The sequence below is a fragment of the Saccoglossus kowalevskii genome, chromosome 22 (genome assembly GCF_978046115.1).
Source record: "Saccoglossus kowalevskii chromosome 22, keSacKowa6.1, whole genome shotgun sequence".
NCBI classification, from domain to species: Eukaryota; Metazoa; Hemichordata; class Enteropneusta; family Harrimaniidae; genus Saccoglossus; species Saccoglossus kowalevskii.
Genome location: NC_140662.1, coordinates 244,125 through 260,505, shown reverse-complemented (window position 1 = coordinate 260,505; position 16,381 = coordinate 244,125). Strand labels below are relative to the sequence as shown.

General features: G+C 33.4%; 1 protein-coding gene across 1 annotated transcript in view; it reads left to right on the top strand.

The window, feature by feature from the left end:
- Positions 1–16,113, top strand: part of LOC100374444 (disco-interacting protein 2 homolog C-like) — an 81,219-nt gene extending 65,106 nt beyond the window's left edge. The window contains exons 24-37 of the mRNA XM_085496021.1: positions 515–668; positions 781–861; positions 1,098–1,263; positions 1,778–1,917; positions 2,563–2,724; positions 3,640–3,770; positions 3,953–4,044; positions 4,582–4,658; positions 10,800–10,967; positions 13,036–13,155; positions 13,441–13,515; positions 13,662–13,836; positions 14,139–14,262; positions 14,587–16,113. Coding sequence (XP_085352147.1) covers positions 515–668; positions 781–861; positions 1,098–1,263; positions 1,778–1,917; positions 2,563–2,724; positions 3,640–3,770; positions 3,953–4,044; positions 4,582–4,658; positions 10,800–10,967; positions 13,036–13,155; positions 13,441–13,515; positions 13,662–13,836; positions 14,139–14,262; positions 14,587–14,839 — 1,918 coding nt within the window. The 3' untranslated portion in view covers positions 14,840–16,113. The remainder of the gene's footprint in view (positions 1–514; positions 669–780; positions 862–1,097; positions 1,264–1,777; positions 1,918–2,562; positions 2,725–3,639; positions 3,771–3,952; positions 4,045–4,581; positions 4,659–10,799; positions 10,968–13,035; positions 13,156–13,440; positions 13,516–13,661; positions 13,837–14,138; positions 14,263–14,586) is intronic.
- Positions 16,114–16,381: the final 268 nt, after the last annotated feature.

Here is a 16,381-nt window from a genome sequence, read left to right as displayed (position 1 = left end):
CAATGAGCACTCGTCAGATTGAAACTTGGTACTTAGACAGTCTGGAATAGTTCTCAAACCTGATTAGTTATTGTTAAAATCCTATGTCTATGAATTGCAAATTAGGCAACTTTCTGATATCTTTAAATGAACTTGTTGTTTTCCCATAATATTAGCTAGTTGTGAACACACAGAACTGAGGGCGCACTTCGTTGATCAGAGCATACAAACCAAGTAAATCTGAATAGACTTGGCCAAGTAAACTGTCATGTTTTTAACTCATTGTTCAACTCTGCTTATCCCTGTATCTATTTTGTGAGACAATAAACCAATATAAAAGTTATTGCTACCTCAGAAATTGCACACTACATTCATGATTTTTTAAAATTTGTAAGAATACAACTTTAATGACAATTGCCTTGTGATGTGTGAAATGAACACACTGTCACTGTGTTTCTCTGATAATTCTATCCAATTACTTCACTCGTATCAACCAGCTCTTTTATCAAGTGATACAATGTATGGCTACTTTCAGGTGTGTTACCAATCTGCCTAAGCCAAGAATAAAACCAGCAGAGGTTGGACCGGCATCAGTAATGATGGGTAATTTAGTAAGTGGTACTCGGATAGCTGGGGCATCTGGTAGGGAGATAGGTATGATTGATGAAGACAGTGATACTGCAAGGAAGGTAAATACTCTGTAAACATTGTGCTTCCATTGGTCATTGAGAATATAACTTACTTTAATTGTCACTAAAATCGGATGCCAATTGTCTGTACTTTTTGTTTCTCCATTCACAGTATCAGTTTCTTTCTGAAGTTCTAAGATGGAGAGCACAAACGACTCCTGATCACATTTTATTCAATGTGTTGAATGCTAAGGTAAATGCACAGCACATCAATATAAACCTAAATTTTAATTATTCAATGGCTTTTAATTTCACTATTTTCAAGTAAAACTTGCTAAATTAAATCTTGTAAAATAACCATAGAACTTATTGTTTTCCTGGCAAGTTCATGAACTTAAAACCCAGTCAAATGTCTCAAAATGGCGAAATAGTGATATTAAACAGTTCTAAAATATTAATAACTATTATTCTAATTGTTTATTTTTGCAGGGTAATATTAATGTGAGTGTTTCATGTTTACAACTCCATAAGAAAGCTGAGAGGGTAGGTGCAGTGTTACATGACAAAGCTAAAGTTAATAGCGGCGATCATGTTGCCTTGATATATCATCCTGGTATTGACCTTGTTATTGCATTCTACGGATGCCTTTATATAGGTAAGAACCCATTGTACAATTCACAAGGTCTTTCCAAAGGTGATCATCGGAATGTTAGGAAAACCCATATTTGACCTCACTTAAATTGAATGATTTGATTGAGCCTGCTAAAAAGCTGAATCTATCAATCAATTTCAAATTTAAACCAATAAATTGTGCTGTCTCAAGTCATATCAAAGCTTAACTAACATAAAACATTTTATTCCCAATTGCAACGGGTCACAACTTTCGACTTTGTGTTCTTTTTGCCATGGAAATGCATCAAAGCATGCACCATTGTGTTTGATTTCTTCAACATTGAATATAGATTTATAGTGGGAATTCTGCCTAGATATAATGATGACCAAATAAATGAACTTTGGTTTAACAAAGATGGTGACGAGAACCATAATGTGATACAATGTTGCTATCAGTAACAACATTTCCGCTTCCTATATCTCAAGAATATCCCATAAACATTACAGGTATTCCATTGATTGATTGATTGTGTTATTCTTGTGTTATCTTTATTTAGGTGCTGTTCCCGTTGCTATACGTCCTCCCCATAGTCAGAATATTTTAACCACCCTTCCAACTGTTAAAATGATTGTAGAAGTCAGCAAATCAAGAGCAATTCTCTCAACATCAGCTGTTATCAAGTTACTCAAATCTAAGGTTTGTAATTGAAGTTTTATGTTCTGGGGTTCAAATGACATTTAACATGACATGACAATGTATGCTCCATATTTGGTGTATTCTAAGCTGGCACACTGAACTGATATCTCATTCCATGGTATGCTATATTATCAATTCATTCAAAGATGCAAGTTACTGTAAAACATGTATTTTTCACAAGCATGTCTTTTTGGCGAATTTAGCGAGAGAACTAATTTGCTAATTTAAGATGTTGCTAATGACTTCATTATAAATTGAAAACAACGTCTTTTTCTCCACACACACACTTTGTAAACAACACAGAAAACATAATAATCTGGACCGCTTCCTTATTACACAGTTGACAGTTTTTTTTATGAAGGTGATAACTGCACATTTTTAGGAAATCAGCGAAGACAAGAGAGATTCACTAAATCAACATTTCACTATTATGTTATTTTACCACAATTCGCTAAAATAGTACATGTATGTCGCTTTTTCAACTTGTTTTACAGTAAGTCTCCTGACAATACTGGGTGACAAACACTGTATTTCCTAAATTTATCAAAAGTCTTTTGAAATTATTACTAAGCCAAAGCAGGTATGAGTTTCACCCTGATGACACTCAGTAAATTTTTATAGTCATTTTATTTTCCAATTTTACAGGAAGCAGCTGGCACTGTAGACTCCAAATCATGGCCTCCTATCATAGACAGTGAAGACCTGCCTAAGAAAAAACTTGGACATTTCTACCGAGCACCTACGCCGGAAATGTTGGCGTATATAGATTTTAGTGTATCAACTACTGGAATGTTGGCTGGAATTAAGGTATACATGACTAAGCAAAGATGATTTATTATATTTCTTTATTGAAATTTTAAGTTCGAGAGATAGGTTCATTGCCAATAGTGCTGGCAAATTTATTGACAGCATATCATTTTACTATAAGTAATTTTACTTAGACTTTAGTTATTTATGTATTTTCTTTTGTCTCGTGTGTGTACTTGTGTTTTATTATATTTAATGTCTTTTGACCACAGATAATGTAACAAAATATATTATTTAGTGTCAAATAAAATATACTGTACTATACTATTTCTTTATTGTGCACTCAACATCTTTATATTCGTGCCTTTGGTGTCTTCTCTTGTTTAATAACCTTCCATCTGTTTAATGTTCTATCAGTAAATATTTTTGAAAACTATCAGCCTGATTTCCATTGTTTTCTGTGACACTATTGGTTTGCTTCACATTCAATTGATGTGAGATCTTCATCACACCCTTTCCATACCTTTTTTAGCTCCACTGTTGACTTTGTCGAGCAGAGTTCATACGAGTTATTGTCCGTTGTCCATGTCAACTTTTTACTTTTTCTACTTGAAAACTACAATACTTATTGCTTTGATACTTGGTGTGAATGTAACTCGGGTAGACCTCACTTAGATTTGTTCATTTTATGATGATATCTTTAATTTTCTGATTTTGGTGAATATTTTTACATTTTTGGTAAAAAGTGATATTTTTAACTTCATGTTAAAAACCACAAGTCTGATTGTTTTGATACATAAAGGTACTACAAATGGACCTCACTCAGATTTGTTCATTTTGTGATGATATCTTCAATTCTTTAAATGAAATGTGCATTGCTAACAGCGGAGCTATTTCAGCTGTGAGGCTGCTTGTATATACACTGTAGATTGCATACACTTATACATAATTAGTAAAAAAATTGTTTGATTTCAGATGTCACATGCAGCAGCTACAGCACTGTGCAGATCACAAAAATTACAATGTGAATTGTATCCATCAAGGGTAGTGGCTCTTTGCCTTGATCCATACTGTGGATTAGGATTTGTATTATGGGTCCTTAGTAGGTGTGTATTCTAAAATATCATGCATTTAAAGAATGAAATGAATCCATGTGCACTTTATAATAGAATTGTGTGAAATAATACAGTAACTTTGAGTTCATTTTTTTTGAGTTTTACTGAAATTATGGTGAAGTCTCATTTTGAGTTCACTTTGAATATTGTAATCTTGTTTTTCTTTTGTTCAGTGTTTATTCAGGACACCAATCTATATTAATACCGCCCTCTGAAGTTGAGATAAATCCTGCTCTCTGGTTAACTGCACTCAGCCAATATAAAGGTAAATAGCAACATTTTCTTGTAAGCCTTTTTGAGTAACTTTGGTTAAAACACAAATCCTAGAGTGAAGTAATGACATTCACAAACTTTCCATCATGTATTTTGTTGTTTGACTAAATTATTATTGTTATCACTACAATAAATTCTGTCAAGCATTGCTGTTCCAAAATCTGCTTCAGAAACGATAAACACAATTAACTTAGGATGTATGTGATGGTTGGAAGTCATAGCATATCTACTAGTAACCATTGATACAATGACAACATAAGTAAAAGTCATTCTGTGCATCTCTGACCAGTCTCTTTGGGAAATGCTTCAGTTTTGAATTTGTGATAAGGTTGTCTTAAAATTGTAGGTTAGAAACTCTCATTTGATTTGGTGAATGTAAAATACTGAAAACTCAATCACAGATAAAGTGATAATTTTTGGTTATTAGCAAAAAGCATGTGACTTATATATCTTGTAAATGGCACATTGCTTTGAAGTATAAATCATATGACAATATTTAACTGTTTTAACTATGTTTTTATGTTTTTAGTGAGGGACACATTTTGTTCCTATTCTGTGATGGAATTATGTACTAAAGGACTTGGTACGTCAACAGGTCAACTAAAGGTCAGTATATTTCTCAGTTAGCAGTCTGTAAATAGTTGCAATATAAACTGTCATGTTAAAGGGGAACTCAATAGAGCAGAGTTTGGTGTTTGTATTTATCACATCATGTATATTGATTATAAATTTGAAAAAAAAAAATGATTATCTTCAGAGTTATGATGATTTAAATATGAGAAACCATAAACCTGCGAAGGACTTCCGTTTGCGCCATCTTGCCATAAAAAAATGCCCTTATGAGGTATAAACAGGTAAGGTAACAAAGCATGATGACGAAATAGTATCTGATTAAATATAGACAACTTAGGGAGCCATATAGTCTAGGTTATTTCAACTTTTACGTTAATGTTATTTACAAGCGTATCAACATACAAACATTATGGATGTGCGATTGATCGAGACAGACATTTTTTAGCTCCGCTGTCGACTTTGTCGAGCGGAGCTTATCATATGAGTGATTGTCCTCTGTCGTCGTCCGTGTCAATGTTTTACTTTTTCGACTTCTTCTTGAAAACTACAAGCCTGAATGATTTGATACTTGGTGTATATGTACCTTTTGCAGACTTCTCTTAGATTTGTTCATTTCATGATGATATCTTCAATTCTCTAATTTTGGTGAATATTTTTCTTATTTTTGGTAAAAAGTGATATTTTCAACTTCTTGTTAAAAACCGCAAGTCCAATTGCTTTGATATTACATATATATGTACTACATGTGGACCTCTCTCAGATTTGTTCATTTTGTAATGATATCTTCAATTCTCTAATTTTGGTGAATATTTTTGTAATTTTTGGTAAAAAGTGATATTTTCGACTTCTTGTTGAAAACCGCAAGTCCAATTGCTTTGATATTACATATATAGGTACTACATGTGGACCTTTCTCAGATTTGTTCATTTTGTGATGATATCCTCAATTCCCTAATTTTGGTGAATATTTTTGTCATTTTTGGTAAAAAGTGATATTTTTAATTCTTGTTGAAAACAGCAAGTCCAATTGCTATACATACTATACATATTGTTCATTTTCTAATGATATCTTCAGTTCTGTAATTGAAATGTGCCTTGCTAACAGCGGAAGTATCTCAGCCGAGAGGCTGCTTGTTACAATACGATTTACATACCGTCTGAATGTACGGTGAAATAATGGGTAGGGTCTGTGGGGAAACAGTGGACAAAGGCATTTATCATTATCTTCGTTTTGGTATGTTTTCGATCATACGCAAACTCTCGACTCAAAGCAATTTTCCACCATGAGGTTTTTCAGCACGATTTGACCTGAAACAACTTCCTTTGACCTAACGGGTCATTTCTTTCATTAACCAATCAAAATGATGTGTCGTATAATGAAATTTTCCGATTATTGACGATTATTTTTTAACGCAATGCGAAAGTGAATTACCGCAATGTTAAAATGCGATCTGTAGCACTAATTGCAACGAAAAAACAAGGATTTTTTCCCTAAAAACTGGCGATTCGCAATTTCCGAAATACAAACTGAGTGTGGAGTAAGAATTTAAACACCTTTCACGTTCGCCAACATGTCACATCGTTCAAACCCTAAGCCTTTCATGATAGTCTCAAAGTAAACCATGCCCAATAACCAGGTACATGACTTAACGATCACATTTTTGGCTTTTCGAAAGCTACTACTCAAAGTAGTATGGATTACTCCAGTATTGCAACATCGGGGTTCATCCTGAGTCAATGACAGAATAGAAACGATGCAAACCACGTTGTGTACGTTCGCCATGCTCTCTGAAATTAATGTGAGTTTTCTCATAAAACTAAAAGCACGAACCAAACTACCATGCCAATCACGATTATTATGAAATGAAACACACCTTTTACACACATATTTTAAAGAATATCGTTGACACCCAGTAAAAACACTCTGGGCTTATAATCGTGAATGCTCTCAACTCGATAAATACCTAGTAAAAATAGAGGGATGGGCTTCATACTTGGGAGGGGCTTACGATCAGGGAAGTACAGTACTTTAACGCAATTGGGCTTTCACTCTCAGAATACTGTGGTTCAAACGCATAAGGCTCTAACCCAAGTTCTAAAAAGAACATTGTGCATATAAAAGTTGAGTTTATACTAGTAGTACACAATGCTTGGCAGCATGAACGGCTATGTACAATGGCGTATACGAATGCGATCAAATACTAAAATGTCATAACTTTGAAAAGTACCCAGATGTTAAATAGGTTCGTTCGTTATTTATTCCCCTCCATGAATGGCCTCCATGGTGTTTAATTGCAAGCATTTCAAATGCCTATCCAAGCTACAGTTATAATTAAAACAAAATTAAACCACTGCAATATTATTTCGAATACAGTTTAGAATAAACACAACTATAAATTAAAGCTGCAAGCAGCATCACAGGGGCCCAAGTATACATGCCATAAATAATGTCAAATGATACACATGATACACAATTAGTTTGAATGATTAGTACCATGAGGTCGAAATGCAGTTGGTTCCATATATTAATTTGAGATACAAAGGTTATTAATATATGGTCATCTGTTATTTTAATCAAATCTCTTGTTCAACGTTGTCATAATAACACAGGATTCATCATTCTAACTACAAAAGTGCTTGAGTTATAACAGTTATGATTATTAATGAGGTTAGAAGCCCCCACTCCATGCAGTTGGTTCCATATATTTATTTGAGATATTAATGTTATGAATATTAATGAGTTCACATGACCATATATGGTCATCTGTTATTTTAATCAAATCTCTTGATCATTGTTGTCATAATAACACAGCATTCATCTTCTTAACTGCAAAAGTGTTTGAGATATGGCAGTTATGCATATTAATGAGCTCACATGACCATATATGGTCATCTGTTATTTTAATCAAATGTCTTGTTCAATGTTGTAATAATAACACAGGATTCATCTTCCTAACTGCAAAAGTGTTTGAGATATGGCAGTTATGCATATTAATGAGCTCACATGACCATATATGGTCATTTGTTATTTTAATCAAATCTCTTGTTCAACGTTGTCATAATAACACAGGATTCATCATTCTAACTACAACAGTGCTTGAGTTATAACAGTTATGCATATTAATGAGGTTAGAAGCGCCCACCCCATGGGTGCCAAGCCACATGGCCTAGCAGTGTGCTATTGGGGCAAAATGATGCATCTGATGACACAAATGCACATACAAAATTTGAAAGAAATCAGACTAATACAAAACATGTAGTTGCATAATTTCTATTTTCACAAAATCCAAGATGGCGGCCAAACCATGTGACTGATCAAAATAATATTATTTTTCTCATATGGAGCTGAGTCCAGGCATGGTAAATATAAAAACATCTAGTAGATTGGTTGACTCACCTCTGAGAAACAAATGCCCAAACTTTTGATCAATTTTGCTTAAAATCCAAGATGGCGGCGAAACCATGTGACTGATCTGAAATTTTTTTTAGTTTTCTAAAAGGGTTAGATAGGGACATGCCATGACGCAATATTTGAGATTAACGCTCAAGTGTGGCATGAGTAAAAAACTACTTCCTGTTGGGAACAAACCCAAAATGGCGGCCAAACCACGTGACCAATCATAATGAATTTCTCAAATCTAAATCTGCTCCATATGTAGAAGCTAAGTACTGTATATGAGAACATTTTACTTGGCGGTTCTGAAGAAGAAGATTTTTAAGTGTTTCTTACCGTTTTTAGGAAAAACAAAATGGCGGGAAAAGTCACATGACCGCTAAAGTTTTTATTTCTGATATTTATTACACATGAGTTGTACTATACACCATAAAAAAATCTAGACGCCTAGACCCTCAGAAAGTGGTCAAACAGCCACTTCCGGTTTTATTTCAATCCAATATGGCTGCCAAACTAATTGGCCAATCAAAATTCTGAAAGCATGTTGCACCAGTTCATCTTAGAGTCTATCAGTATAGAGCAATTTCAGACTATTTGATTCAGTGGTTTTCTCAAACAGCTTGATGAAAAAAGTTATGGAAGAAAGAAGAAGAAGAAGAAAGAAGAAGAAAAAACCGAACAATAAGAATAGGGGCCACGCCCTACAGGCTTGGGCCCCTAATTAAGGCCGCATTTAGGTTTGCTTTCATGCCTTGTATATGCATAAATCTTTCAGGACACATTACAGCATCTGACAGGCCCTCAACAAAATTTTGCTTCTTGTACCAGGATAAAATAAATGCAGTTTTTAGTCCCCGTTCGAACGCAGTCCGAAAACAGGGACTTATGTTTTGACCTCCGTGTGTCCGTGCGTGTGTCCGTGCATGCGTCTGTGCGTGTGTCCGGACCTGTATCTTAGAAATGCCTGGACCAATCACAATCAAACTTCACACATACATCATACATGATATTATACATATGCACGTCAATTTGTTTCACGATCTGATTTAAGATGGCCGAATGGCGGCCATTTTTGTCCTAAAAATCATCAAAATCAAGCATTTCCCGGCTGTTTACAGATGGATTTTGTTCATACCTTGTATATACGTTGGACATTATAGGACCTTGATGCACATCATTTTGTTTTACGATCTGATTCAAGATGGCCGAATGGCGGCCATTTTTGTGCTAAAAAATCATAAAAATCAAGCATTTCTCGGCTGTTTACAGATGGATTTTGTTCAAACTTGGTATATACGTTAGACGTTATGGGACCTTGATGCAAATAAGTTTGTTTTTCAGATTAGATTCAAAATGGCCGACTGGCAGCCATTATGTTTTAATGAATGTGGTTCTCGTGCCATATGTCTGACTTGTTTTGACTGATTATGTTCAAATTTTTAATATATTCATTATACATCATGTCATAGATATACGGATATATTGGTTTGACGATCCTTTTCAAAGTGGCCAAATAGTGGCTATTTTTGTGCTAAAAAAATCATCAAATATCAAGCATTTATGGATGGATTTTGTTCAAACTTATAACATACATTAGACATTACATGTTCCTGATGCATGTAATTCTATTTTTCAGATTGGATTCAAAATGGCTGACTGGTGGCCATTTTGTTTTAATGATTGGGCTTCTAGAGCCATATCTTTTAAATGCTTTGACTGATTATATTCAAATTTTATATATTCGTCATACATCATGTTATATATCTATATATATATATATATATATATACATGTATTCAAAATGGCTGATGGAGAAGTACTTGCTTCGACGATCAGATACAAATGTCAATCATTTTAATGTTAAAAAATCATATTCCTGACATAGTTATATTCCAGCTATATTACTATAAACAAAACTATATATCTTAAATTTGATAACTAACGGGGACTGTGCCATGCATGGCTTGTTTGTTTTTTTCTAATTTGTTTTATTAAGATTATTCAAAACAAGAAGATGTATATATGTTCAATGTTTAACATTTTTATTAAAAAATGTTTTAGAATACATACATTGATTTGGACTAAACATTCTCTGAAACAGAAAACAGAACTTTTTCCAATTTTATGTGGCACACTAGTACACAAAGAAAAAACTTGTAGTATATCATTGTAAATATGTAAAATGTGATTGGTCCCTTCCAGTTTCAGATGGCGTAGGCATGTTAGTAAGATAATACACTTTTCACATGCTTAGACCATTGTGTCAGTCATTAATTGCAGTTTATTCATATTGTCTGCAAAATACTATGTAGATATGTTTAGTAATACTATTATTCTAACAATAACCTGACCTTCTATAACAGAAATTTGTTGTTAAGCATTTTCTAGGAAAGTGTTCTTTCTTTGTTCCAAATAGTACTAAGGTAGTTTACTATGATATGTACATGAATCAGTTGCAATATCTACAGGTCATTAACTTATTGTCCTTCTATACTAATAGGAATATATATTCTACATACATAAAGGAGTAATACATACACAGTAACAACACACAACACAACTTTCGATGATGCCAAAATCATCCAAAACTTGACAAATTTGCAGTATTACTTTGTTAAAGTACCATAACTCGATTGATAGCATGCTAATGAATACCTGTTTGAAATCTAGGTTCTAGTTAATGTACTTAGCCATAGCGTCTTCATAGCTTTACCTTGTAGCCTTACTTTAACTATCAGTAAATTATATTTGCCCTTCTAATATGAATTCTTGTTATTGCAGACCCGAGTTGATCTGACATGTGTACGTACATGTGTGGTAGTTGCAGAAGAGAGACCAAGAATTCAACTCAGTACATCATTTTCAAAATTATTCAGAACACTAGGTTTGTCACCTCGTGCTGTGAGTACGTCATTTGGATGTAGAGTTAATGTTGCCTTATGTCTACAGGTATGAGAAATATTTAACATCGATATTAGTCTGACATGTTTATCTTTAATATTATCTATCATGCCATATACACATCACATGTCAACTCACAGATATTAGTCTGACATGTTTAACTTTAATATTACCCATCATGCCATATATACATCACATGTCAACTCACACTGATATTAGTCTGACATGTTTAACTTTAATATTACCCATCATGCCATATATACATCACATGTCAACTCACACTGATATTAGTCTGACATGTTTAACTTTAATATTACCCATTATGCCATATATACATCACATGTCAACTCACACTGATATTAGTCTGACATGTTTAACTTTAATATTACCCATCATGCCATACATACATCACATGTCAACTCACACTGATATTAGTCTGACATGTTTATCTTTAATATTACCCATCATGCCATATATACATCACATGTCAACTCACACTGATATTAGTCTGACATGTTTAACTTTAATATTACCCATTATGCCATATATACATCACATGTCAACTCACACTGATATTAGTCTGACATGTTTAACTTTAATATTACCCATCATGCCATATATACATCACATGTCAACTCACACTGATATTAGTCTGACATGTTTAACTTTAATATTACCCATTATGCCATATATACATCACATGTCAACTCACACTGATATTAGTCTGACATGTTTAACTTTAATATTACCCATCATGCCATACATACATCACATGTCAACTCACACTGATATTAGTCTGACATGTTTATCTTTAATATTACCCATCATGCCATATATACATCACATGTCAACTCACACTGATATTAGTCTGACATGTTTAACTTTAATATTACCCATTATGCCATATATACATCACATGTCAACTCACACTGATATTAGTCTGACATGTTTAACTTTAATATTACCCATCATGCCATATATACATCACATGTCAACTCACACTGATATTAGTCTGACATGTTTAACTTTAATATTACCCATTATGCCATATATACATCACATGTCAACTCACACTGATATTAGTCTGACATGTTTAACTTTAATATTACCCATCATGCCATATATACATCACATTTCAACTCACACTGATATTAGTCTGACATGTTTAACTTTAATATTACCCATCATGCCATACATACATCACATGTCAACTCACACTGATATTAGTCTGACATGTTTAACTTTAATATTACCCATCATGCCATATATACATCACATGTCAACTCACACTAATATTAGTCTGACATGTTTAACTTTAATATTACCCATTATGCCATATATACATCACATGTCAACTCACACTGATATTAGTCTGACATGTTTAACTTTAATATTACCCATCATGCCATATATACATCACATGTCAACTCACACTGATATTAGTCTGACATGTTTAACTTTAATATTACCCATCATGCCATATATACATCACATGTCAACTCACACTGATATTAGTCTGACATGTTTAACTTTAATATTACCCATCATGCCATATATACATCACATGTCAACTCACACTGATATTAGTCTGACATGTATATCTTTAATATTACCCATCATGCCATATATACATCACATGTCAACTCACACTGATATTAGTCTGACATGTTTAACTTTAATATTACCCATCATGCCATACATACATCACATGTCAACTCACACTGATATTAGTCTGACATGTTTATCTTTAATATTACCCATCATGCCATATATACATCACATGTCAACTCACACTGATATTAGTCTGACATGTTTAACTTTAATATTACCCATCATGCCATATATACATCACATGTCAACTCACACTGATATTAGTCTGACATGTTTAACTTTAATATTACCCATCATGCCATATATACATCACATGTCAACTCACACTGATATTAGTCTGACATGTTTAACTTTAATATTATCTATCATGCCATATATACATCACATGTCACACTGAAAGTTCAAGCAGTACAAATTAAACAGTTCACAGTACTCTGACATATGTTCAAGTTGAATATTACCCAGAATGCGATATTAATATCACATTTCAACACTAATGTTACAGGGAGCCAGCAGTCCAGACCCAACTATTGAGTACGTTGATTGCAGGGCATTACGTAATGACCGAGTTACTTTGGTTGAGAAGGGAAGTCCTAGAAGTATATGTCTCATGGAGTCTGGAAAGGTAGAGTTCTTTGCCATGCTAAGATAATCTTGTAGTATGCTTCAGTTGTGTGCATACTAATTAGTTAACTTATCGTCTAAATTACCTTTCTGCACAATATATTATTTTTTTTAGTTTGCTTCAAACATAGTTGCTATCTGGTACCACTAAGAGACTATGATTTTATGAATTAACTAATGTTTATATGTCAAAATATTATAATTGTATCGTGTTATTCATTATTTTTTTTGTTACTATAAACAGCATATAATTATTAATTTATACTATGTCTGATTTTTTCCTAAGATACTTCCCGGTGTTAGAGTGGTCATCGCAAATCCAGACACTAAAGGACAGTGTGGAGATTCACATCTTGGAGAGGTAATATAAAATCATTGATTGAAGACATTGCATTATTGCATCACTATTACTATTGCATTGCTTGTCATGTCAGCATCACAGTTAAACGTGAATTGGACAGTGACGATGACAGATTATAAATTGACTGTTATGTTTTGTGTTTTCAGGTCTGGGTTAGTAGTCAACATAATGCCTGCGGCTACTACACCATTTATGGCGATGATGCCCTGCATAACGATCACTTTGATTCTAAATTGATCACTGGTGATACTGATCAACCATTTGCAAGAACTGGATATCTTGGCTTTATTAAAAGAACTGATCTTACACAGGCTGATGGTGGTAAGTTTCTTTGTTTTTACAATTTTTTTTTACATTCACTGGGAGTGTTCTGCTATGTCACTTCTTAAATATATCCGTGGCAACCAGAAAAAAGTCTATTGTATCCATACATGAAACTGTTTATACAGAATTTAAACAAAATTGTTCATTTTAGACAGTGAGGGACAGGCTGTTGAGTCAGTGAGGGGACAGTTCATTGGATTGGTGAGGGACAGACCTTTGAGTTAGTGCATGCATGCCATTGGTCAGTGTGGAATGGGATATTATTTTATTCACATTATGTCATTAATGTTTTTTTACAGAGCGTCATGATGCATTGTTTATCGTAGGGTCATTGGATGAGACAATGATGTTACGAGGAATGCGATATCATCCAATAGACATAGAGAATAGCGTACTCAGAGGACATAAAAGTATATGTGAATGGTAAGTCACTCATAGCTCTTTGAATTTTTGTTTTGAGTTTTAGTAAATGTGATAATTAGGAACAGAAAACGAACAACATCCATTTCTCATATAAATCATAATGTGATAATCTAAATTTAAAAGTTTCATACATTTTTTTAAAAATCTCAATTTACTGTATTTACTATTGAGCATATGTGTAACCTGTATATCAGTGTGTCACATATATATAGCAAAGGTAGTTTGTGAATATTTAAAATGAGTAAGAGGTTTTTATTATTAATAATTATAAAATCTATGTGTGAATCATCTGTTGTATCATATTATTAACGGGTTATCTTGCAGTGCTGTATTTACTTGGACTAACCTATTGGTTGTTGTGGTTGAACTTGATGGTACGGAAAATGAAGCTCTTGATCTTGTTCCACTTGTCACAAATGTTGTGCTTGAAGAACACTATCTTATTGTGGGTGTGGTCGTTGTGGTTGATCCAGGTGTCGTTCCGATTAACTCTCGGGGTGAAAAGCAACGCATGCATCTTCGAGATGGTTTTTTGGCAGATCAGTTGGACCCAATATATGTTGCTTATAATATGTAAATGTATATTCTAATGAATTTATTTGTGACCTCAAACATCTTATGAGCCCCTCCTGTCCTTGTAGTACTTTGAATATCAACCACCCTTACAGAGATAATATATAACCAATCTCCTGTCCTTGCCTCATTATGGTGTGCTCACCTTTCAGCTCCAAAAGAAGTGCATGCTAGTTATGAAATTTACAACAGAGATGTAAAGTACTTGCAATCCTACTCCCAATAAACTCATAATGCTCTTTAAGTGGAGACAGCCTAGAGCCAAATGTACCCCCCCCCCCTCCCAGGATAGTTTCCAGAACATTTTTTGCCTATAATCATGTTAGTGACTCAACTTTTCCAATGCTTCTTCCAAAGCTTCAGTTTGTCCCAAAGTATATTTCTAAAATGTTTCCCCATGTCATTGGTGAAGTACACACCAGACATTATAGTGTGTCTTCTATTTTATAAGTAACATTTGCATTATGTAATTATGGTATACAAAAAAAAGTTTATTTTTCATTTTTTTTCTAAATGACATAATTTACAATATTAATAATTTAATCCTATTTGGATTTTTTCACTTTTAAAACTGCTGTTGATTATTATGTTATCCTGTTTTGTATTACCATGTGACATAATTGACTTTGATACATTTGTAAGATTACCCATAATCCACTGCATCACAGAGTAGCTTTTGACCAATATAAATGCATTGATAAGTATATACCGGTAGTAGAAGTAAAACAGTGATCAGTATTATATATGCAATATCAAGTACATTTTATTTGTCCAGTCAATTGCTTTGACAAAATCTGAATTCCTCAATCCTGTGTGTTTATATTTGTGTGAAAAAAAACTCACTGCTAGATCCTGTTTTATGAGTGAAATCAAACATAGTGATGTAGTTGTGTCCAAACATCGCGTGGAATTTGACAAACACATATGCATTTGTTGAGTATTTCCATGCTTAATAATGTGCTGTATACATTTGATGATGGTTAATTTTGATGATGTAATGATATCTTAATGGTGTATTCTTTGAAAGATGGCATTTCAACATTGAACTATAGAAAACACAAAAAAACAAGTTTGATAGCAAATCTTTTGATTTTTACATATGCAAGATGTTGCAGTGAATGAAGAGTCACATTTTTGTATTGTTCAGTGTGAAACTTGTTTACTTTACTCATGTTCTGAGTGTTCTTTGTTTTCATGAAGTATTGTTATGGTTGAAATTTTAAAACTCTTAAAACCTTGCAAAATAAAAGAAGTAATTAAGGGACTTGAAAGATAAAATAGTTTTTTAGCTCCGCTGTCGACTTTGACGAGCGGAGCTTATCATATGAGTGATTGTCTGTATTCGTCCGTCGTCGTTTGTATCAATGTTTTACTTTTTCAACTTCTTCTTGAAAACTACAAGCCTGAATACTTTGATACTTGGTGTATATGTACCTTGGGTAGACCTCTCTCAGATTTGTTCATTTCATGATCAATTCTCTAATTTTGGTGAATATTTTTGTCATTTTTGGTAAAAAGTGATATTTTCAACTTCTTGTTAAAAACC